Raw genomic sequence first — 25,656 nt, 5'->3', positions numbered from 1 at the left:
GTACATACCATGTAGCACGTATGAGCAACAGAGAAGATTCTCTTGAATTATATTGAAATCTCAAACGCGGGTTCTATTTAACCAATATCAGCATTAGCTAAAAACCGGTGTTATCTCAATCGTTACATTTTTGACACCAAAATATTTACATATTCGTTATCGTTACACCTCATTGATGCTTATAAACATGTACGATTTTTAAAGTTAGTATCAATCAATGTCGTCAATTGATAATTGATTAATCCCGATTTTGGTAGGTTCTTGTGTGTATAATATCTGAGAATCTATATCGATGGTTTCGATGTATGTATGTATATGTATGTATGTATATACATAAAGTGAGTTCCTCTGTATATGCCGTTCCCAACTTGGCGATTGGTGATGCGCAAGAGAGGTGCGCAGAGGACCGTCAACTAATGCATGGATTTCTAACGAACTGCTAATGAATTCGATGTCCGAAACAGATACCCCATAGGAGAGATCGTGTTAGCTTTCCACTAAATAAAAATTGATAGTGTCATTTTCCTTTATGAGAAATGTTGTCTTTAAAAAGAACAGTATATAGAATAAAAGAATCAGAAAATGAATTCGAGTTTTTTAGGTGACTCTTTGACCAAGTTTTATGAAATGTCCGTATAAATAGTTCTTCCTCTGCATATTCATACAATCATCCAACATAAGTACACGTCATGATTGCCAGCGCGATCTACCTAACTCTTCCTAACCAATGATATTTAAAATAATTCTGCACAAATAAAAAATCCAATGTTTGATTTTTTAATGTTGTATGTTATGAAAATTTTCGGAAATATGATTTCTCAATGTGCTTTAACAGCTTAATCAGTATGCATATGCCAAGTATTCATAAATTCTGTTATAGAGGCTATAGTAAATATCAAGAGAAAAGTATTGACAAAACGTCTCACATGTAGTCGTCTAGTGGGGTGAACCAGTAGTCTGACTGAGTGTTAGTGATTATACTATATTACAAAACATGTGTCGTAAATGAGAATATTATTATTTGCAACATCTTGGGAAAGGCAGAAGTGGGATGGAAAACTATTGTGTGCTATTCGAGTAGCTAGCATTGTTTTCTCAGCTGTGCGTTGCGGGGAAATGCTGTCAAAGGATTAGGGGTAGTGAACACCCCAAGGAGAGACAGGTTAAAAAGAAGCAATAACATTTAGGATGGTATACAAGCTACAATTATGAAATGTACTAGAATTTTCTGTTAATTGCTAAACGCGGATATTATCGAAGCCCTCATCTGTCGCATTTGTTACTAAATATTATATTTTCATGATATCTTAATTGCAAAACTTCTTTATTGTTTTTGACTTCCAAATTATTCCTGTGTTTATTCCTATAATCGTAAAAACTCTTGCAAATAAAAATAAGTATAATCCATTACAAAAAAATACTTAAACCTTTTTTTTTACCGATGAGTTAAAAATTAGATGAACACTTGAAGTACAAGCTAAACGAATGTGTTTTATTGAAATATTGTATATTCTAACATTATGACGTTTACCACGTTTTTTCCGGTCGGTGGCAAGTAAACAATTAATTATTTAATTGTAAAAATATATTTTTATAGTTCTATAAACTACCCTGGAGGTTTCGACAAATAATCTAGATTGTACTTTGAGTCTTGAGCATTTGCAACCTAATGTAGACTGTCCTCATTGGCTTATTTAACTGTTCTTAAACTGGTCTTATATTTTAACTAAAATATTTTTAATATCGTTAACATTGATTGATAATTCGTGCGAGACATCTCACGGTTTATATGGGAATCAGCACTGTCGTTAATTGTGATAGCGTGAGGAATACATAGTTCGTAGATGGGGTTATGTGTGACGGATGCACCCCTCACACGTCAATCACTGTCTTTCAGTGGCTCCGACCTTAGTATGTACGCTCCTGTGGAGAGAAGTTGCACACTGAAGCGCAGACGTGGCTCGAACGGTTCGGCTACGCCGACACCGGCAGCGGCCGATCACGTATGTGACATGGCGTCCGGGTAGAAAGAGAAGTTGACTGTTAAATAAGCGTTAATGTTGTTTTTATGACATTGACCGACCGAAAAGGGAACATCCGAGGCCGCGAATTTCCCACAGACACCGGCATTGATGGTAATGCATGCGAGGAAACCGCAACGGATCAGCGATGGGTAGGGTACCGCCGTCAAATATCCAATCCTGACACAACCAACCTCTCATCCACCCGTACTTCGTCCATTCGACCCGTTCGACATTACTGCTACCCGCCATTCGTACTAGAAATTTTCCCGATAAAAATTTTATCCTCCTTTCTCGCTGCAAACTTATTTATTCGTCGCTTTTTCTGATTTCAGGTACTTCGAAAAGCACCAGGCCCATCCCTATCAGGTAAATATCATTCTAGCAATTGATGTGTCGGGGGTATTCGGAGGGGGGTAAATTTCGTTCACGGTACGATTGCACCAGAGCTAGGTAAATTTTGAGACAAATTCATTCAAATCGCTATCCCTGGCAGAAAGTGTTGAATCGGATGTGTTGACGTGATCAGAACAAAATCGTTTGCATACATATCAAAAACGGAAAATAGCGTCGTGTATATAAAAAATCATCATCTGTATATACGTATACATATGTATATACATATATATGTTTTTGTTGTATATATACATTTATGTATATATGTATATGTACACATTACATATACAAAGTATATACTATATTATATACGTTATGTACTATATACAAAAAAATTGAAAAGATTATAATCAAACATGTCATTAAATATCTTAAGAAAACAATGAATACTTTTGTTTTTTTTTATCAAACGAAAAGTTATCTACTGTCCAGTAGAGTATAAAATTAAGAAAGAAACTATAGAAACAGCATGAAAAAGTGATGTGACATTTTTAATATTCTAAACAAAGACGTTTACAATAGAATGTATCTGGACATTTTTTCAATACCTGAATATTATTAAATGCCAGATGATTAATATTGATCTTTTGTTTATAGTACAATAATTATTTTATTCCGGTTGTGTTACTATTAATGAAAACATTCCCAACATCTGTGTACGAATACCGTAATCAATACTTACTTTGTTAGGTCTCATATTTTTTGCCAGGGGTGGTGATATTTTCAATAGCAAGAATTAAGACAACAAATTAAGCTCCTCTATTTTAATTTCACATTGCTTAATACAGAATTCTATTTTCTGTCATTTTTAATCGTAAATTTTGTAATGGAAATAACACTAACATAATTTGTGAACAGAAGAAGAAGATTTTAAATCAAATTTAATTGAAATTCAGAATAAAACTGATTTGATAAACTTAAAGCTGTGTTTGAACTATTGACATGTATTAAAAACTTTCATAATAACTACAAACTACCATAATTCAAAATGGTAGGTCTTACAATTTTTTAATAAAGTGAATAACTAATTGTTTTATATAATATTAAAGAATATGCAAATGTAAAGAGATGTAAACATCATGTTATGAGATACAAACATCATCTAATGAAAAGCATGTACAAACATAAATAATTGCTTACACTACTGTGAATTATGTTACCATTATCAATTATTGTAGGGCTACAAAACCTCACTTTTATTTCATTTTTATGTTACTTGCATATTGTTAATAAATCTTCTATTTTTCATTTATTGGCAATACTATTTAAAATAAGCATACACTATAATCCTCTTAGCAACGTAAATAATATTCATACATGTTTGTTTACTTGCGTGTTATGTCTTTAATTACAATTTTACAGTGACTTTTTTTTGAGAACGTAAAGGTTGTGATTATTTTTAGTTTCTCTTTATTTTGGAAAGCTATGTCTACATAACAACTATATTAAATTTATCACCATGTTATTTTCTATTAAAGAAGTTACAGTTGGAAGTACATCACCTATTTGAGGATATTATGATTCTTTTTATTAACATTGTTTGCCATATTTTTATTTAGTCATGAACTTCTTGTTAGCATAATTACTTTGCACTAAGTAAAGAATAAAAAGAATATCGTAAAAGGTATATTATATTTGTTTCTATAAGCAAGCACATTGATAAATTCATAAAACTAAATGTATCATTATAAATATGCAATCATAAATGTGAAATATCACGTAGATATTTGACAATACATTTTTATTAATGTTTACAAATAAAATTATGTGTGGGGAAGCTACTAATATGTTATTTTGTTTCCAATTTTGAGTTGTAAGCACTAAAACAAAAGTGATTGAATTATTTGTATTTTATGTATAGATTTGATTAATAGTGACATTAATTATAGTAACACACAATGTAATGTATTTAATCAAATGTCAAATGGTTTTTATTTAATTTTTTAGAAATCTAAAGGAAAAATAAATAAATGTAGATGAACAGAAAAATGAACACTAATATTGACTTGGTAAACACATTCAATTAATTATTGTCGGAAATGAAGGCTAATTGTGTTTATTTCTCATTATGTTGATTACAATATACAGAGCTGCATAAAATATTTTGTTTGCGAGGTAAAAACCTTCTTATTCTTGTAAACATAACCTCACTTTCAAAAAATCAATAATTCATTCCCTTATGTTATGTCGATTACTGACAGTACATTGGAATTGTTATCTGAATGTATCCTGAGACATTTTGTTCGTAATTGTTTTCTTATAAAAATCACCATGTTAAGAACAAATTTACTGTACTTTATACATTAAGTTTGGTCTATATATTTGTCATAAAATTCATCATGTCAAATTATTTTTAATAAGCAGTTACATATTTAGGTAGTGTTTGTATAAAAGACAATTGATATAACCATGTTACAAATTTTGTTTTAAATGAGCATAGAGAGAGTATGTTGACAAACAGAATCTTCAAATGTACCATAAATAAGTTTCTTTTGGACATGTAAGGGAGCTAAGGCTTAGGCTATCATTAATATTTACAATATATTTATAATTAGTTTAAACAGGAAACTAATATAATAAAAACTTTCTTGTTTAGCAATGAGTAAGATATGTCTCATTCACTTAGATTCTATGCACCTAGTGATAAATGTATTTCATAAATTGTAGTGGATCTTTGTAGACTATAAATAATGTGTAAAGCACCATATAATTTTATATAGTTTAAAGACATTTAGAAACGATGAGATATGTTTTATTCATTGAAGGCATAAACAACTTTAGTTGTATTTAATGATTTAATTTGTCTTCGCAGAACACGAAGTATAGCAGTTCTAAGGGTGGCTACTCCTCATCGACGGCGTCGTCAGATAGTCGTTACGAAGGACGTATGCGGGATTCCCCAAATGGCAACTCGTACAGTCCAGCAACGGGCTTGGGTATGGGCATGGGAACGGACAGGGATAGTCCTCGGAGCTACACATCCAAGCCCCTATATAAGAAGGAGAGAGAAAATAGAGACTATAAGTTATCCTCCTCTAGGGACAAGTATTCTGGTAATAAACTTTTATATTTCCTTCAAGATAACTAACACGATAGAAGATTAATCAAAATTAAATATCAGCGGCAGGGAGTATTTCAATTGAGTTAGTGGAATACATTCATAAATATATAGAGTAATATATTTAATACAATTATAAAAATATGTAGTGGAAAATGTAGGTTTCAAATGAAACATTCTGAGTTGATGCTTGCAGAACTGCTTGTGGTCACTGTAAAATTAAATATTCTACAATTTTTATTACTTTATATATTTGCCAAACAACTTTACGTATTTAACTCAATACATTTGTTTACATATAGATTAGGGTGTCTCAGCTGATGTAGAATGAAGTAGAAGAGAAATTATTTTTAAAGAGATATCTGTATGATATTCCTTTTTAAAAACCATTCATATCGTTCTTTAAGTATTTTTCATGTTATTAAAACGATGAAAATATTTGTGCAGCCTCTTTCAGCTGGAACATCTTGTATATTAGATATATAATGTATAAAATTCATATTATATATTATATATTTAATAAGATACTACTGTATGTAGTAGAGTGAAAGTTTAGGAAATGCAATTGCTAGGTGACTAAAAATGGTACAGTTATTTGTGCTACAACACAATAATATTATATCAGAAATAGAAGAAAATATTTAATAAGATATTTTAAGAAGATCATTAGATCTTTTGCATTTTGTGTTTAAGAAATCTGGAACAGAATGTTTGACTTAATATAAATTTTCTGTTAGCTTTAAAAGAGCAAAAGGCCAGTCTAATTACTGTTAAAAATATTTACAGGACAGTGCATATTATATATATATATTCAAATGTAAATAATCTGTGGGCATACATATAAAAAGTCTATATAGAAAAATAAAAATTATACGTTCCAGAATAAGATTATGAATGAAGTACAACACAAATATTATAAGAAAATGATGGTGTTTAAAACTTTTTCAATAGAATTTTCATATTTAAAATGAAACTGTGTTATGGCAAAGTAAACTGTACAAACTTATCTTTTGCTTTGAGAATTAAAGTTCTAAATCTTCTTCCTTCAGTATAAAAACAGGGTTGTGTCTTAACATTTTCAGCTGTAACATGCTTGCTTGCATATGTGTAGATTGTGCACGATCCCCAAAAGACAAGAGAAGCCGCGAGAGCAGAGATTCAGAACACAGGACCAACCACGATAGGAGTAGTGGAGAGGTAAGACACTGGGTTGCAATAAATATTACGTATAACATTTGCATGTACAGGGTGTCTGAATGCACGTGGTGGTCTTTTTAAGAAGTGAAAACATAATACTTTTATCATTCTTTGCTTTCGTTTCATTTGACTTGCAGAATCACCCATTTTAAAAAATATGCAAGTATACTTTTCAGACATACGGATGCACAAAAATGGGTAACATTAATTTTAAATTATGCTCCATCTCGAACTATTTCATTTTTAGACAAATGTAATTTTTCTATCCCTAATCGTTTTGTAAACGCAACTTGTCCTAGTTGTGTAGAGCACCCTGTATATGATTTCAATACATGTCATTGCATTGTAATTATCACGTTTATATAACTGAAATTTCCTGGAAAATCTTACTACCTTGTGACAAGCTTCCTTATAATACCTATTACATATGTATTTTATAAATGCATATACAAAAGTTTGTAGACTTTAAAAGTACATCTATGTGTTGTTTGCTTAACATTTTAACTCTTTGCACTCCAATGTCCCCTCCAAGGGGACATTATGAGTCTAGAATTGATGGCTCGGAGTGCAAAGGGTTAAACACAATATTTAAATTATATTCAGTCAGCTGTCTTTAAAATTTCTTTCTTTTGTATATTCATGGACTGTGGAATAATTTACACATGGTCACATCCCTCTTTGAATGGTTTAGGTGCTATTTAAAACATGTTGCTGAAATGTTTTCCATGTTTACAGATCTTACATCCAATAAAGTTATCATCAAATTCGTCAAGAGAGTCTTCATCTCAGAGGAAACCATCTCATAATTCCTGTCAGGTCAGTATGAAGTATCTTTTACTAAACATTAATGGAAGATAATGTATTTATGAAATCCAAAAATATTTTTCCACTTATCTACCTTCCATTGGCGAGTACAATACATGATTACAGTAACATCGCTTCTACAATACTGAATCAATTAAATAAGCTCGTACTAAATACTTCATAACTTATAGAATATTTTTGGAGTATTGATCCTGCATATAAAATTTTTCACAAAAATTGCTTGAAAAACTCACCTTTCTCACTGCTATATTTCTATTTTATATATTTGATTCATAATATTATTTTTTAAATTAGTACTAGGGGAAGATGAGGTTCTAAAGTAATTTGTTGTGTATTTATTCAGTGTACTTTTGTCTTCTTGTGTGTCTTACATATTATACAACACTCTGTATACCCATTAACCCTTTGCCATATAATATCGAGTTAAATTCGTAATGAAGATTTTAAACAGGGTCTGCAAAATACGAATGTTATTCTTTTCTTTTAAATCGGAATAATATTCTGTTCTTCTCACATCAGTGTACAGTCATTAAAGTAAATGTTCAATAATCTACAACTTTGTAAAGATATTAATTCAGAATGTCATATTTAATACGCCAGAAATATGTAGTCCGTTATCGTACTAAAAACGTTAAAAGATTCCAAAGAATTGTAATATTTGATAGGTGAACGGGAAACAACAAAGTGGACAAACGTAGTTTCATCTTTTCGACACAAGTTTTGGAATTCGTATAAATATTTTTTTCCATTCATCCAATTGTTTCCGGACATTTTAGAACAGTCTGTTTAGGATAAACGCGGTGATGAACGAGGAGGTACAATGGAACGTTCGGCCAGGTTCGGTGATTGGTCTGAGCACATGAGTTCTTCGGGCAAGAAGTATTATTACAACTGTAAAACGGAGGTCTCTCAGTGGGAAAAACCACGGGAATGGATCAGTCGAACAGATAATCGACAGCGTCAGTCCAATGATTATTCTTCTAGGTCAAGTACGTCTAACAATCATATATCAATAAATAATTTTCACGAGATAGACAACACTACGTTAGTACTAATATCAACAACAGCAAAACGTATACAGCAACGAGCATACATAATCAGGGACAAAATTAAGTGGACATCCTTTAAAAACTAATAACTTTTTTAAAATTGGGCTGAATGATTTCAGTTTTTTTTTTTTTTGAGATGTTAGGAGGACTAGTTTACTAGGTAAAGTGTACAACATTTTTAAATTACCATTGGTCGAAATTGCGAAGAAAAAGTAAAGGGAAAAAAGTAGAAGGGTTATTAGATTTTAAAGGGTGTCCACTTGATTTTTTCCCCGACTGTAAATAGGGAAATGTGAAGTCGTAGATTTATTTTAGTGTAATAATACAACTGTTCATTTCAATTGATTTTTTAGAGAAGCTACGTTAAACTGCATTTATTAAGCTTTCTAAATCGTATAATGTTTATTCATTTTGATATACAGTTTCATGTGTGCATCCAAATACAACAAAAATGTGTTTTTCACGTACATATAAATAGGGAATATGTTTCTTTTTACAATTTCTCGCGTATTTTGTTTATAGAGAGTACTCATAAAGAATAACGTGACGTGAATGATGTAGCATTCATTGTAATTGTGATGCGAAATCACATAAAATTCTTACTGTCCGCGAACGTGTTAAGAACTACCATGATACAGAACCCGTTAAGCAGATCTAGCGCAGAAGTAGCAGCGTGATTTAGTGTTCAAAATATTATTTCTTGATTTTCTCTATTTTCAGGTCACGATAAACATTCCAACTCGCGGTCAAATAGCAGTAGCAGCGTGCGAGATGGTAAATCATCGCGTCAGTCTGACAAACGGGAGTACTGGAGTTCGTGCAGCGGAAGCGTCGGCGGTAGCAGTAGAGAAGAAGTTTCGGTTAGAGAAAGAGAAAGAGAAAAGGAACGGGAGAGGGAACGGGAACGGGAAAGAGATCGGGAACAATGTAGAGAAGATGCCGGAGTGGAGCGTCAAGCCCAGGACATGGATATTTCACCAGGTGATTCTACACCGACCTCCGAACCTCTGACATCTTGTACTCACGATCCACTGCCGCAAGGCCCTGTTTTGTTGGCCACTGGTATGTTCAAGTTCGAGCGTTACTACGAATATGTACATTTTTATAATCGCGTTTATAAAAATGCTAGAGTTGGCATGTATATAAAGAGTTTGTTTTTCCGATAAGAGGGGTTTTATTCAATTTTTGTTAGATAATAAAATTGTATTTTAAAGCATTGTTGTTAAGATGAAAAATTGATGAACATTGACTTAAATCGATTCGTGTCAGTCCAGTTTTAAAATAAGCAGATTTGATTATGGTTACAGCATTACCTCGATTAACATCACATCCCCCATCTACACCACAAACACCTGGTAAGCTGAGTTCCCCAACGCAACAACAGCAAGGGAACAGCAATGCTCCAGGACCACCGGTTTCATTAGCAAATCTACCAAGATTATTATCTCAAATCACAGGCAACAAGGAACAGCCTGACATTACACCACAAAAGGCTCTGCAAACACTCCAAACAGCTGCCATCTTGTTGTCTCGGCAGGTAATTAACAATACAGTGTGATTGCTAAAGACTCGTAGACGTTTTCCGAAACAAAAGCGCAATATTATTTTGTTTCTTGCTTTGGTGAACACTCCCACTAACAGAAAGTGATCAATGAGACTTGTTAACGTGATTATTGAAAGAGTTGTTGCTCATATATTGAGAAAAACAATAGTATCGCCTGTAGACTGTCGTCAATGTTTTCTATTCGAGTAGATTCCGTTTGATTTTTTTTTGTTTCTAAATTTGTACATAATATTATTAACTAGAGATAATAGTGAGTATGAGTATTTTTTGAGTTTATGACTTTTTTTAGCAGTCATCAAGTGGTGACCGAAATAATAGTGGAAATGATGTAATGGTGCCGCTTAAAGTTGACACAAGCGGTATCGTTACAAGCGAGGGACCACCCACTCCTACACATTCGGAGACCCAGGACTGCATTGACGCTCGAAAATGTAAGTTAGCAAAAAAGAAAAAAATAACAAATTTATGTCATTAAGATAAATTTAAAAAAATTCCATGCAGTTTCCACAGTTAAGATATTAAAAGAATTTGAGAATGTCAATGCATTATTTTCAACTTACTAAGATTATTACGTAAGAAGAAAAGCTTCTATTTGGCTGCTGATTTTTTGCGATTGATGCAGACAACTTTTATTTAGTATAAAGATCCGCGGTTTATTTATTAGTATTATTTTATACAAATTTAACCCTAGAACGACATTCTGAGACTGCCAGTGATCCACTAGTGATTATGGTTTTTATTTGGATATCCTGCAACCCCACGGCGTTTCTAACGCCCAAAAATGAAGGGGTGTCCTACTAGGGTTAAGATGTCGTAGGACCATCTAATACGTGTATGTCTTTGTTCCTTTTCTACAGTAACAAGCCCTGGGGGGACGAATCCTGGAGTACAAGGTTTAAGCTCGTTGCAAAGTCTTAGCACACTAGGTACCCTTGGAAATTTAAATAATACAGGTTTACAGGCATTGTCTAGAGTACAGCCTCCCTTAACACCTTCTTTAACACCGTCACTTGCTAATCACTATCGGGAAGATTTAACGCAACACGTGCGTGCCTTCCCTGCCGATATCCTCGAGAAACAGGTAAACACACTGTAATATTGAAAATAATATATAATAATGATAATAACCCTGTCACGTACTGGCTTAAATGACACTACTAAAAAATTTCTCTTGCAATTATGATCTACAGGCACAGAAACTTAGCGAGGAAGCACATACAATGGGAAGTTTGCAGTGTACAAGAGTGTCGGCAGAATTGAAAACGGCACGGTCGATAGTGAGGCTGACAGAAATTCAGGCAACGCTACAGGAACAAAGGTACGTGGTAATAACAAGTGATGTTTTGTTTGTATCGGCTGCGTTAACAGTTTGTTTGTGAAATAACCAGCTTGTACTGTTGCTCTGCGAGATCGAAGACGATAAAAACTGTTCTTCTTTGGCATTCTAGGATATTATTTCTCCGTCAACAAATTCAAACACTGGAGGAACTAAAATCCCAAAATTCCTTCATGTCTGATGATTCTTAGTGTAAGGAAACTTTATAAAGTAATTATAATTACGATCTATAATTAATTCATGCAAAAAAATAAAACATAATTATTAATATTCTCATTAATATTGAATAATTAAGATTGTACCTAAATTATAATATCATGATAGAAGTGATAAAATAGTAATGGAGTATGGGCTACCCAGAGAGGATCGGCTGTTCCATTTATCAGCCAACAAGTCCTGCTATTGATTTGGAAAAACCCGCCTCTCTGGGAAGCACAGGAGGCCTATCCAACACGCAGACACAAGTAAATAGAAAAATGAATCTATTCTATCAGTTCATTGCAAACTATTGAATTGTCCACATCGTCTTGTATTACCTATGTTATATACGTGTCAATGTTTCATATCCCAGGTTTAAGCGGCATTTCAACTAGTTGAAAACATTTTTGTTGTAAATCTCGGAATAAAATTCGTGCCAGAAGTTTTAATTCAGTTCTTTACCGTCATTGTCATACCTAACTCCCACAAGATGTTCAATTGTAAATCGTTTCTCATTTGTATAGACATTCATCATCTCCACGAGTTATAATATATCATACGTGTGAACATGCTTTCGTATAATGGAACTCTTTAGGAACCCAAGCTATCGATTGTATAAAATTTTGTAAATAACTTTAGGAATTTACAATATTACTTTAATCCAATGTACAGGACATTAACTCTAAATGTTTTTGATTGGAGCATTAACGTTAACCGTAAGTCGAAAGTAATCTGTACAGAGAACGTATCGAATTTAGATAAATAAATCGAACACCTTAGTGTATCATAATCATAGATAATCTTTATTTTTTTGCATAACTCCTCGTACAGCTGTGCAACATAAGAAAATTACGTTGTATTATTGTATAGCTGTTGTAAGCGAAAATCAAATACATGGTTCTCGCCGTTAGATGTTGCGACATTTCATAATGTAGTGGAATTTTCGATTCATAATTAATTAAGGACTCTCGTGCTAAATAAAAGCCCTTGTCAATCGTATGTTTGAACAATATTCTTAAAAAACAAAAAAAAAACGCGAAACAAAATCCACTTCAATTACGTTCAAGATGCTAAAAGAAAAACGATCAGAGTTTCTTTGCCTGTTTAAAATAAAATATTTTTAATAATAGTACGTAGAACGGTGTACCATATATATTGATCAGTCACGAACAAAACCACGAGCATTACAATAGAATATAGTATGGATTTCTTACTTCGTATTATTTCTTTGAGGAACTGTTAAGGAGTGAGCTCGACACTTACAGAAATAAAAAGACAACGTGAAAACGTAATCGTAAAACAAATACATTCGATCGAAGAGTTCGAGTTTACTTTCCGAATGCGAACCAAAGGGTTCTTGTTTAGTTTATTTATTTAATTTACTAATTTTAGGGAGTTTTTTTAAAAGTACAATTAAACTTTATAATTGTACCGTAGTTGAAACGCCTTGATTCGCATTACTAGTATTATTACTATTGTTATTATTATTATAATCTAAATGCCCTCCTAAAATCGTTACTTTATTAGCTACGAAATAAAATAATAACCCAAAAATTAAACACTGTTCTCGAATCGATATTTTCGTATATCCTAATATCGTATAATATAAGTATCATAGGGTACAGAGGATAGTATTCAGAATAATGGTAATAATGTTAACGTGAATGTTGTATAATCCTATTTACGGTGTTTCTCAACGCCCAGAGCTCAATAGCCCTCGTCATCACAAAACTGTTTACCGCCGTTTAAGCAACGTCGCATATTACTCAATAAATTATACAATATATGAGGCTATCGAGGGTTCCGTTCGCTATAATTACATTATTACATAGATTTCCGTTTCTAGTTTAATGTACAATCATTATTTCCACCCCTTTCGGCTCGTCCCATTGTTCGCGTATTTTTTGGGGAGGAACAAATAAACAGCTGTGGCCATAACTTAAATAAAAACACTTACAACCTCTTCTTCCCGAAAGAACATTCGATTATCGGATTAAGCGTATATTCTTTTCTTATTTCGTTTGTGCGAATGAAGATTACTGGAAATCGTGTCAGTGGTTTATCGGGTTGAGAAACACCGATACTCCCATTACACAAGGTTACTTAAAGTTACATCATGTCATGGGAATGTCGATAACATTCCCATAAGCACCTGAAGCATACAGTGAACATTCTCTCACGTACATTGTATTTAATTACAGTCAGTCATTGGACTTATTTCATAACACAAATTCTCTCTCATGCTGTGAACATTACCAGAAATTACCGATTAATGCAGCAGGAGAAAAAAAGGACAAGTACACCGTCGCGTCGTTTTCATCGTACCTACATTAGGAATCATTCATCATAAACAATCCGATGCAAATCATGTTTAATCTAAAGTCACGTTGGAAACTATATTACGTATAAAAAGCGAACGTCAACGGTGTACGAATACTGCTCTTTCCATCACCTGGACATTCTCAATAGAATTGTTACGGATATCCGTATGAATTTAATACAATAAATTTTCGTGTACTAAGATTATAATATAAGGCCTCGGAACATTTGACTCGTCTTTGGGCATCTCATAACTCGCAGGATCCTTGTACGGGCCACGTTGTTTAATATCTTGACAGTTATCCATTTTGGTAAACGTAAATTTTCAATTAAATTCCTATTGTCATAATGCATGCAGTCAAGAGTTGTTGCGAAGTAAATAATGAATGATTAATTCGATAATTGTAAATAGTTTTCTCCATGACGATTACTGTACACCAAAGAAATGGAAACAAATGTTCTACAAGTCATGAGACGTTACGTATCTATCGTTGAATGATTTTGAGAGACGATCCTTTTCAAATATTTGTGTGCAAACATATTGCAACGGAGAGTACAAACTGCTACAAAACAATTCCAATATGATTTGCTTTACAATTGTTAATACATCTACGTCATACGCTCATTATGTATCATTTCTTTTAAGGCCATATACGAGATTTAATACAAAGATGCTACTCCTTTAGGTCAGCGTTTGATATATTGATGTAATTTAGAAATTTGTCTAGGGGTAGACAAACGGACGACACAGCCTTGACAGAGAATGTTCACGGTGTAAGACAGCAGCATAGACATATCTCAGCGCAGCCTCACTTTATCATTGATTAGTATTTCAGCTAATAATTATTTATACAAAGTTACAATTTTTTTTCGAATTTTTACCATGATAACTAGGTGCGGAAGAACCCTTCGTAGACAAAATCCTTTCTCTCTTGTTTTTTTTTTGTTTTGTACAAATAATAACATTAGGAGACGCTACAACTATTTAACTTCAATTATAGGGTCGATATAGATCTCGATTCTACATTTTATGGACAAACATGGTAACTTTAATTACACAAAGAAGTAAACATACACCTTTTTTCCATATAATTTGCGTAACACTATTGCAGCACATCGAATACAGACTACGAAGGGTGTTTGCGGAACAAGTAATTTGTAAATTGTTGACAGAAAATAAAGGCTTGTTTGAATTTTTTTCTTCACTTGGTTCTTAATAATGTACGCAAAAATTAAAAAATGTCTTAAAATCTATAATGTAAATACTACACAACGAACAGAGTGTAACAATATGTAACAGTTTTCTTCTTCTCTTTTCCTTTTTTTTTTTTTAAATATGTACGCATCTATTATGGCAAAAGGTGGGTCTTGTGCCGAGTTATTCTTGGCTACTGTCAATTTTTAAGCCAACATTACAGATAACTATCCTAATCTTAAATAAAACGTGTACGATTCAATGTTAATTCAATAATCGTTAATACGTCGACTAACTACTTTTTGCTTTAGGGGACTTCTAAAAAGGATGTCTGCTACATTGATTGTATTCTAATTACATTTACAGAAGCTAATATCACTCTCGGTAAAATTGCACTCGTTGTAAAAGAACACGCGATTCTTTGATCTTGTAAAATCGTTGATGTGTAAAAATGTTACAAATACGAAAGTGAAAACAAATTATAAGCATCTCATTGGAAAGAAAAAGCTTGATCTAAAAATAAAAAGGCTATAAACAACGTTATTCCTCGTTGAGAACACTTTTTAAAATATCTTTTTTGTTCTTTTGGTTTTCAATTTTTTTACCGACGGCTTGTTATAATTTTTCTATCTCATTACTTTTACTGATACGTTCTCATCAAATGAGACTCAAAGACACGTTCGGTTCTACAACAAAATTAAAAAACCACAAAAAGAAGGAAAATAACTCTTTAGAAGTCCCGTAATAATTTATTCTCATTCAGCGCACTTCTCGTTCCGTTTTTTTTTCCCCATTCACGCTACGATAAAACACGCAACATTACTGTATGATTTAATCCTATTAAAATGGCATTCAGTATTTCACTTATATGGTTAATTCCTTCAATATATAAAAAAAATATACAATTTTCGACTACTCGATGCGAGTCGTTCAATAATCGTTGAGTTTGTACTATCCGAATGCCATTTTCCGTGTATAATACACAAATTTTTCCTAGAGCAGCGCTACAAGGACTGTAGTACTACCCGCGAAAAAATCCTGATTAAACTATAATTACTGTCTAGATGGGACTCCATTGATATTCGGTCGTTTCACAATACTCGTGTAACATGTGTCACCATTTACAAAACGAAACAGAAAATGAACAAATAAAGTGATCCTGTCAGATATCTGATTTTTTATTCCACCTGACCAGCTAACATTCCGGAAATTTATTAAGAGTGTCTAGTCAGACGAGAATGGTTGATTCTTTCTCGGATAAAATATCAGATAACGTGAGAATAAAATTCATCTTACTTTTGTTTTTTTGCAGTTAGTCATTAGAAAATAAGAAAACTTATTTTTAACTAATGCGTTTAGTTATGAGAAACATTGTCACGAGTTGCGAACGACTTATACTTACCTTACGATTAGCCTCGATAAATTGCACGCTTTCAGTGCTTGTTAAGTTTCGTTATCGAGGTGTTCTTGTTTCAGCTTAGTAGTCTTTTTTGTAGTTTTTTTTTTTGTATGTCACGTCAGTATAGATATATGTATATATATGTGTGTGTATATATACATATACATATATACGTTTTTTTGTTTTCATAGCGTCTCGATTGGGCAAGGTATTGGTAATGCTGTCGCATTATCATTCTGTCTTATTCGTAAAAATGGCTTCATGCCAACGTGTCAAATGTCCATTCGTTATTATTGTATAATTTAAATAATTTATAATTTACAGATCCTGCAGAACATAAGTGGTTGCACGCAAGCATATCCCATCGGCAGACTTGTATATATTACATAAAGTGCTTGGTATACCACCCACGTTAATGTGACCAGTCGTTATATGATATTTCTCATTGTACCATACTTTTGGCATACACACTCGAAACCATACTCCTCGCATACACCGTTGCATAGAATAGATGTGAAAGTGCAAGCCAAGCGTATGCGCGATTAGAGTCACATGTTATTTGCCTTCTACCGCACTCTTCTGAATGCTTTCTTAATTTTCCTTTGCGGTACCGCTTGAGGTGTACCACTGAAAACAAAAACATGCAAAATTAACATAAACGTTTCCCAGAATTGTTTTCATTTTATATTTACCTGAACATAAGAGGTGCATTTCCACCGGTGAAGTTAAACGATGGCGGAGTGTTCGGATCAAATGTTAGGGTAGTGCTGGGAGCATTGAAGTTAAATCCACCTGTAGATGATGTAGGAGCTGATGCCTAAATAAATGTAAGATATAAATTAAAATATAAATAATATACTTTTTCAAACTATAACTATATACTCTTTCAAATAATTTGTTTTATTTGTATACAGGGCGAGTCCCGTAACAAGGCGACTTCAAATGACTAGTAAATGCTGTATGGTTTCCAAGGGAACATATTGTGCTGCAATCTATTTTTTTGGTACTTTGGTACTTTTTTATCGAGATATGACGGCCACCTTTTTCTCAAAAAGAAAAATATTGGGCATTCCATTTAAAGAAAACTGAAGGTGACCCTCGTGTCTTGATAAGAAAGCAAAGTAACAAAAAACAGATTACAGCGCTCTGTGTCCCCCTGAAAACCATGCAACATTTGACAATTTTTTTTTTTGCGCATTTATTCACCCTGTATGTAACTAGTACAATAGTTGAGTTTGCATAAAACAATAGATTTTTTACTTACAACAGCGCCAAAATTGAAACCTCCTGAAGGTGTGGCTGGAGCTGTAGATCCGAAATTAAATCCTGTATTCGAATTGGGTGTAAATGACGTTGACGGTTGAGTTTGTGACGCTGGCTGAGGTACTCCGAAAATTGGGTTTGAAACAGCAGGCTGTCCGAACGCCGGTAGTTCCGGTTTAGGCGCGTTGAACGCAAAACCGGAAGAAGTATTTGCAGCGGGATTATTAAACGTACTTCCAAACACATTGCTGCTCTGCGGCGCAGTTGTGTTACTGCCAAATGTGAATAACGGTTCCTGTGTCGAACTCTCGGGATTAGCATTCGCAGAGAAGTTGAATCCAGTTGCTGGCTTTGCTACCGGCTGAGCAGGAGTGGCGTTGAAAGTGAACAGATTTGAACTTGGTGTGTTAGTTTCACCTGGTTTCGGTTTCGATCCAAATATGTTAGGTTTTGTATCGCTGTTGAACGTTGTGGAAGTACTGCTTCCAAAAACGGGAGCGCCTCCCGGGGCAGAAGGTGCCCCGAAGGGAGACGGTGTGGCCGATGTTGCATTAAACACTGGCGCAGGTGTTGCAGTTGGAACTTGTGGAGTTGGATTAAACAGTGGCGTTGGTTTGTTATCTGTGCTCCCAAATACAGGCAATTTAGTATCAGGCGATCCAAAAATCGAAGTTGTTTTACTCTCTGTGCTCCCGAAGGCTGGTATTTTATTGTCTGGCATTGCAAAAGTAGGTGGTTTATTTGCATTCGCCCCGAAGGTGGGTTGCTGCTTGTTCTCTTCCGTACCAAATGATGGTATAGTTTTTGTATCTGTATTTCCAAATAATGGCGTGTTCGAAACATTCGAGAATATTGAACTTGCAGTGGGGTCACTTGGTAACGCTCCAAACGTTTTGGTTGCCAAAGTAGTTTTGTTATCGCCAAAGGTGAAGGTACTAGATGTAGTAGAAGCCGGCGTTGATGTTACTATTTGACCAAAAGTGGGCAAAGATGTTTGCACTGGTTTTGTTTCAGAGAATACAAAGGAAGGTTGAGTAGATGATGGAAGACTCGTCACTATGTTTTTAGAGACACTGTTGCTGGCCACGGTTGTGGTGGTTGGTACACCGAATGTAAAAGCAATAGTTGTTTTAATATCTTGCGGAGTAGTCTGAGAAGTCGTAGTTAAGGTACTGGGGTTAGTAACAATGCAAGGTGCAATGGTTTCTGTCGTTGATTTGGAAACCGGTGCTATTGTACTTCCAAATAACAGACTCGGTTTGGCTTCTTCCGTACCTGGAAGTTTCGTTTCAGGTTTTGGTACACCAAATGTGAATGTAGATGGAATTGTCGTAGACGATGGTATACTAACAGGTTGTTTATCGTTTCCTACAGTACTTTCTGGTTTCGGTATGCCGAACGAGAATGTCGACATTGGTTTTTCGGCCGCTTTCTCGGAATTCTGTTTTGCATCAATTTGTTCACTACTTTTTACATCTGTCTGGAATGCAAAACAATTGCTTACTGCTGGTACAGTACTGCTCTCAGGTTTCGGTACTTCACTTGTTGGTTTTTTCTCTTCTTTCTGGATGCCAAACGTAAACTGGCCGACTTGACTGTTCGGTTGGCTCTCGCCAAATTTAAAGCCGGTTGTTTGTGTTATATTGTCAGCTTTTTGTTGATCAGCTTTATCTATTCCAAATTTGAAGTTAGCAGCTGTCGATGGGAAGCCGAAACTAAATTGTAAATTGGAGCTAGTGCTTGCAGCAGCAGTGCTATCCGGCTTCTTTGCTCCTGGTTTCAAACCACCGCAACAAACACATTCGGTAATTTTCGCCTCATTTTGCACCATACACGAGTCACAAGTCCATGCACCTTCTGGTTTCTTAAATTTGTCTCCGAATCCATTTGCGACCAACGGTGTAGCGGCTTTAGTTGTACTTCCAGTGTTAGGTTTGGCTGTGTTGCAACAGGGGCAAGTATCAACCGAAGCATTGTTTCGAACCATACAACAAGGACATTCCCAGGTATCTTTGTTTGGTTTAAATTGATCCATAATCTCGGGTTTAGTATCAGCTGAAATATTTAATGATGTAGTCGCCCGCATACCAGTCTTCTGATTGACTAATGTACTTTGTACAACATGACTGATTAGTTCACATGATTTGACGAAATACTGGTTATCTTTACCATCGTCGACAACATTATCCTCCTTTTTAGAAGTTAATTTTGACAAATTTGATTTAGATGCTTCACAAGACAAGCACAACGTTGAACCTGTAGCAATTTTTAATTTACAATTAGAACATTCTCCAGATATTTCTGAGGTTTTCACACTATCTTTGCTAGAGTTTGGTAATTTTTCTGTATTCGATTTCAAATCATGTTTGGAGTCTGGTTTGCGTGTATTACACGCTGGACATGTTTTATCTGATTCCTTGTTCCTTAACAGACAGGAACTGCACTCCCATTGACTGTTCGAAAGTATAAATTGAGATCCAAAATGATCACTGACTGCAGTTTTCGACTCACTGGCACTGGAAGGTGTCGATGACGTTCCGGAGGTCTTGTTCTTAACATTTGGTTTGGCAGCTTTGCAAGCAAAGCATTGGGTTTCAGTATTGTTGTTTTTGATCAAACATTCAGAACATTCCCACATGCTTAAACTATCTTGCAGTACATTAGCTTTAGAACTTGTAGTTTTATCCTCTTTGCTTGTATCTAATTCAGCTTTAGGGTTGTTTGGCTTTCCAATCTCCATTTTCGTGGATTTCGAACGGAAAAAATCCGTAATACTTCCTACCTTTATATTCGGAGAATCAACTTTGTCTACACTCTTTGTTTTGTCTTTCGGTCTGGGCGCTGTAGATGAGCCGGACCAGTTGAAATTTTGCTCTACAGAAGGTACACAATTACTAGACGACACTGTGGATTTAATATTGCTTCTTTTCGAAGTCGAACTTAAATTGCTAGACTGTTCGATCGATTGTTTGTCAGCACTGATTGGGCTGCTAAACGTAAAATTATTGATAGATTTCAAGGTCTTTGTGACATTCGTTATTTTGATAGGACTCGCGAAAGTAAACGTTTCCTCCTTGGCTACGAAATTTTTATCTACCGACTTTGAGGTATCTGATGGCGTAAAGTTGAAGTTAGGTAAAGAAGATATTGGCAAAGGTATACTTGGTAAATTCACTGGTTCAACAGTCCCTTCTCCACTACGATTTGACCAGACCCGCAATTTAACCTTGAGTTTTCTTTGATCTTTCGAATCTTCGTCGTCTTGAGTTCTATAAAAGTATCATTTGTATAAATAAATGTTTTCGTACAACGTATTTGGTTCAAGTATGTATTTACCTGAGATGGTATTCTTGTGGAGGTGGTGGTTCGCTTCGGGCCGAAACAATTTTTCTAGCCGCGAGCGTAGTGTCCTGTATTTTCTGACGCCGTCTTAATTTCAATATATCGGGCACGGTAGGTACAGTCAATTCACGCGTTAAGTGACGCAACCCGACTTTAGTTGCCGGCGAAGTCTCTTCTCTAGTTCTTTTCTTGCTCATCGATGTATTATTTAACATTTTCAATGGAATCTTCTTAGCGTCTGTTATCGGCGATGAGAAGTGTTCTAAAGCTTCTAATATTTTCTTAGCAGTTTGACTCATGCCAGATGAATCAACCACGCTTGTGTTAGACGGTTTTACTTCAACACATGTCCTTCTTGGAACTTTAAGTTGAATCTATAAATGGAAATGTATATAAATAATCATAATAATAATATTTATATAAATATGAAGCAGTATTCGTCGTATTAATATACAATGAAGCATACCTCATTCGAACTGTTAAATAAACCGCGACTTCGTCCGTAAAGACTAGCTGCATTTGCTCCACCAAAAGTAGTATTTCCACTGTAAAATGGAGATGATAACGGCGATGCACGGTCCGGCGTGTTTGTCATTACTGACGCGTTAAAGCTTGGTCTGCGACTGCTTAATGTATCTCGATTACTATCTAAAAATAAAGACCTCAGAGGTTGTGTATGATTGGCTATAATAAAGTGGAAACATTTTTGTTAAAATACATGTTAAAGCTTTTCTTTTTAATTAAGATAATAATACTATACTGAAGAAAAGAGATATATTACTTACTGAAATTTAATTTGTCATTATTAAATCTTTCTCTTTTGGAAAACGGAGAGCTATAAGATACATTCGATGCAGCCTCTTGCCTAATTGTTTGTGGAATAAGAGAGCTGCAACCACTAGTGCTCTCGCTGGATTCAGAATTATCATCCGTACCATTCGCATTTCCATTATTTGTGGCAGTAACTAGTGAATTTAATTCAGACCTCTGAGGAACTATATTCCTAATATCCGATTGTGTCGCAGGCGTGGAAGATACTAAACAGCTAATCCCACTTGGTCCAGCCATTGCAGGTTCAGAAAAATCATCAGACTGCAAGAAATGATTGAATAAGAAATTATTTCACGACAGTGATTCTTTAGATAAAATTATATTTACCGTTACATCGTGAGCTGAATATTGTTGTTTAGATGGACTGGCTTTACTTAGCGGAGTTTTAGCTCTTGTTTGAATTGTAAAGGTACCAGGTGGATGAGTTACATCCATACGAATACATGGTCGCTTCAGAGGCGGAGGTTTTTGAACTTCTTCTTCAGACTCGACCTCTTCGGGGTTCTCAGTGTTGTCTTCTAATATATCTTCTTCATTTTGAGAAGAATTGAACCACTTACTAATCCATGATCTTTGTGGTATAAGATCTGTTACCTTTGTTGCTACCTTTTTCACAAATGACTAGAAAGAACAGTACAATTGATCTTTTATCTCTTGTTCCATATAGTGCAATAGTAAAGAGAACACAATAATCGAGTTATACATAATTCGAAAATAAATAATTACGAATAATTATAATAGTATTAAGCAATATCAATACATATCGGTATATATGAAAAAACATATTACTCTTATTTAATTAAAAATGAAATCTTTTGTAACCATTTTATAATTATTACCATTTTTCAAGAAAACAATCTGTGAAAATAGTCACATGGTATTGCACAAGTTTGTGCAAAATTTAATTTCTTAATATGACAAGGAAGCTTATGTTTGACCTATATGAATTAATTTAGAATGTTCCAATAAAACGAAATAGCACTGAATTTTTATATTATCAAACATTAATCTTCTCAATATCTCAAAAAAATTATTTATTATAACCTATTTTCTGTATACTCTACAATTTGAACTACATATATTATTTACATTAGCCACCAACCATCATGTCAAAAAGTCCAAACGAAAGTGTCATTATGAAAGAAGATTAAGTGACAGGTTAGGTTGTAAACTTCAAAATACGAATAAATGAAAATATTCTTTCCATGAATTCTGTACTATCCAAATTAAGTTCCGTTTTTGAGAATCAACAGCATTTTGTAAACTTATGTGCAACCCAATATAAAACAGGTATAGATATCATATACATTTGTGATGAACAAAATCGCATATGCTGTTGTTTAAACAGTTCGAATCAACTTTTGGATAAAAATAGTATGTTCAAAATTGATTTTGTATTACTATTCCTACCAAATTCTATATTTTTCAAGTAATATTCAATTTTCTCGAATCAAAATCTAAACATCAATTTATACATATCCATCATGGAAATATGTCGGCAATAAATATTTTTGTAACGTATAAAAATATTATACGATCACATTTAAATAATTCAAATAAATTCGAAATATATTTTACTTTAAAATTGATTGGACGTATATATTTTGAACGAACGATCATTCGAGAAGGTTCAAAACCTGATAAGGTTACTATTTAATAAGAATCAAGAGTCGCATCGAGGAGTTTCTGAAGATTTTTCTCTCGGGAGGGAATCCCGTTTCAAGGTTAGACGTTGTAAAGTGCATTCAATAGGTATATAGGAAAAGATTGAGGTTATCGAGAGTGCACTCGCATAACCGTGACATCGCATGCATCCAACGAGAATAGGTTTTTCGGGAAAATCCAGTTTAAATGGGATCCGATGCGTGTGACGAACTCGTTGGTGGATTTGGTTAGGATGATGAGAGCGGGAAGAACCGTTGGACTGGGAACAGGTTCGTTTCTGTCGCAAGATGAGACTCATGAGTGGCTACTCACATTGTTTGCGTCGTAGGGCTTCGCATTGCGTGACGACGACCGTCTTCCGCTTGAATTGTTGTTTCCCTTGGCCATGATCGGACGCCGATCACTCCTATTTACGAGTGGAGAATACGAACGAAATGAACTTTGCAGGTCGCATCCCAGAAATTGTCAGCGAATCACCAGCTTCGTGCACCGGGAACCCACGAGAGGAAATATGGCTGCCCCAAAGACCGCCACCAGGGCGCCCAGGTTTCCCCCGACTATTGCGCTGTTCTCGCACTTGCCCACGTGACACGGTACGCGCTCGCTAACTTAAAATCGGCGTCACAGAGTATGTACGTCACAGAACTGAAACTTTTGTTACAATTTTTCATTCTATAACAAATACATGATTCAGAAATGAAAAATTTTAATCGATAAATGCCCAACTCTGCCTATAAATCGAAAGACCATGGACTACCAGTCACAGCAGCGTCGAATATTATCGTAACTGCTCACTCTCTATCGATCACTGGATAAAAGAAGAAAGAGAAACTATAAGCGCGAAGAGTGGGGAACGTCTGTTAGTAAAAGCGCGGCAATATTCAATGCGTACTATTATTTATTCATACATAGTCCTTGCCTTCCTTTTTTCCTATTACATTATTGTATTACAATAAGAACAAAGCTTCAAAATATCTTATGCTAACTTAATTTACTTTATATTCTTTTTCAAAATCAACATAAACTAAAAATGTCAAATTTTTAACAACCCAAAATGATTGTCTATTCTCTTATATTCTACACGTTTTTGGTATCTCTTCACCCTCTTTTCTTTTTTCCCGCTGCTTTCTGCGCTTTTTCTCTTTCTCTCCCTCTACTTGTCTCAGTATCTAAACCTTGCCTCTGCGTCCCTTGCATTCCCTAAGCACATGTAACATTCCTCCTCCTTCCCACATATTCTGCACATCTTCATTTTCTTCCCAGTACTCCCCTTTCTGAGGATCGATCTTGATACGTTCTACCAGAAGATTACTGGCAATCTTCTTCCCTGGCCTGAGAGCTACTGAACGCGAAAGATGCTCGCAAGAACTTAAAAAGGAAGCTGCGCAAAGTAGAGTTGGGTAGAGCTTGAATTGTTGCTCTAATAATTTTCCTACAGAACTTGTGAACCGTAACACGAAAACAGTAAAAAAATACAATTGAAAACTATTTGCGAATAGGATATGAGAGTGCACACTCCCGGGATTTCGGCGTTCCCAATACAGTGCTGCCCCTACTCTGATTTTTAGCATGGAACAGAACCTGGGCAGCTTTTAGCATGGAACAGAACCTGGGCAACTTATAGCATTATCTTTTTAACCAGGATCAGAACGTACTGTTTAATTGTTTTATATAAAATATGTAACTAACATACAAATCTTAACATATCAATTTTCCGGGTTTTCTTCAGGCGCGTACGCGCGGCCGAAAACGGGCTACAAGGTTGGCCTGAATCACCGACGAGATATCTCGTCGGTGCCTGAATCCCAGTACCTGGTTGCGACCAGTTGAAGATACTTCTTCAGTTACATATCCAAGTTCTTAAAATATTCACTTGCTCTGTTGTTTTATATATGTAAAGGGTTCCTTATATATTCTATAATCTATTCTATAATCTATTCTATACTAATTTCTCTATATCTTTTGTATTATATTTATTTCTTATATTTATTTATTTTA

At 34.5% G+C, this 25,656-nt stretch overlaps 2 protein-coding genes across 7 annotated transcripts; one reads left to right on the top strand and one right to left on the bottom strand.

Moving 5' to 3' along the window:
- Window positions 1-962: 962 nt before the first annotated feature.
- On the top strand, window positions 963-12,690 carry Wcy (WW domain-containing adapter protein with coiled-coil wacky). 5 transcript variants are annotated; one of them, XM_076790017.1, is made up of 13 exons: window positions 964-1,162; window positions 1,913-2,173; window positions 2,357-2,390; window positions 5,230-5,470; window positions 6,587-6,672; window positions 7,408-7,488; window positions 8,288-8,486; window positions 9,267-9,608; window positions 9,854-10,083; window positions 10,400-10,541; window positions 10,968-11,191; window positions 11,301-11,428; window positions 11,559-12,690. In XM_076790017.1, exons 2-13 carry the CDS (start codon window positions 2,133-2,135, stop codon window positions 11,635-11,637), a joined length of 1,827 nt encoding a protein of 608 aa, XP_076646132.1. In that variant the 5' UTR covers window positions 964-1,162; window positions 1,913-2,132; the 3' UTR covers window positions 11,638-12,690. The 5 variants fall into 5 exon arrangements, with proteins under 5 accessions (XP_076646133.1, XP_076646132.1, XP_076646131.1 ...); XM_076790016.1 differs by having other exon boundaries at window positions 1,898-2,173; XM_076790018.1 differs by having other exon boundaries at window positions 963-2,173; window positions 10,403-10,541.
- Window positions 12,429-24,442, bottom strand: LOC143355299 (uncharacterized). Of its 2 annotated transcripts, none has more exons than XM_076790012.1 (8): window positions 23,971-24,442; window positions 22,321-22,614; window positions 21,948-22,254; window positions 21,629-21,846; window positions 21,157-21,536; window positions 17,822-21,089; window positions 17,250-17,374; window positions 12,429-17,184 (listed from the first exon to the last, which is right to left on the bottom strand). In XM_076790012.1, the coding sequence occupies exons 1-8, from the start codon at window positions 24,043-24,045 to the stop codon at window positions 17,124-17,126; spliced, it is 4,728 nt and encodes a 1,575-aa protein (XP_076646127.1). In that variant the 5' UTR covers window positions 24,046-24,442; the 3' UTR covers window positions 12,429-17,123. The 2 variants fall into 2 exon arrangements, with proteins under 2 accessions (XP_076646127.1, XP_076646128.1); XM_076790013.1 differs by having other exon boundaries at window positions 21,629-21,810.
- Between the last annotated feature and the right edge of the window lie 1,214 nt (window positions 24,443-25,656).

This window comes from Halictus rubicundus, chromosome 6 (assembly GCF_050948215.1).
Source record: "Halictus rubicundus isolate RS-2024b chromosome 6, iyHalRubi1_principal, whole genome shotgun sequence".
Lineage (NCBI taxonomy): Eukaryota > Metazoa > Arthropoda > Insecta > Hymenoptera > Halictidae > Halictus > Halictus rubicundus.
The sequence above is the reverse complement of the archived record's forward strand: the minus strand, read 5'-3'. Positions and strand labels throughout refer to the sequence as shown.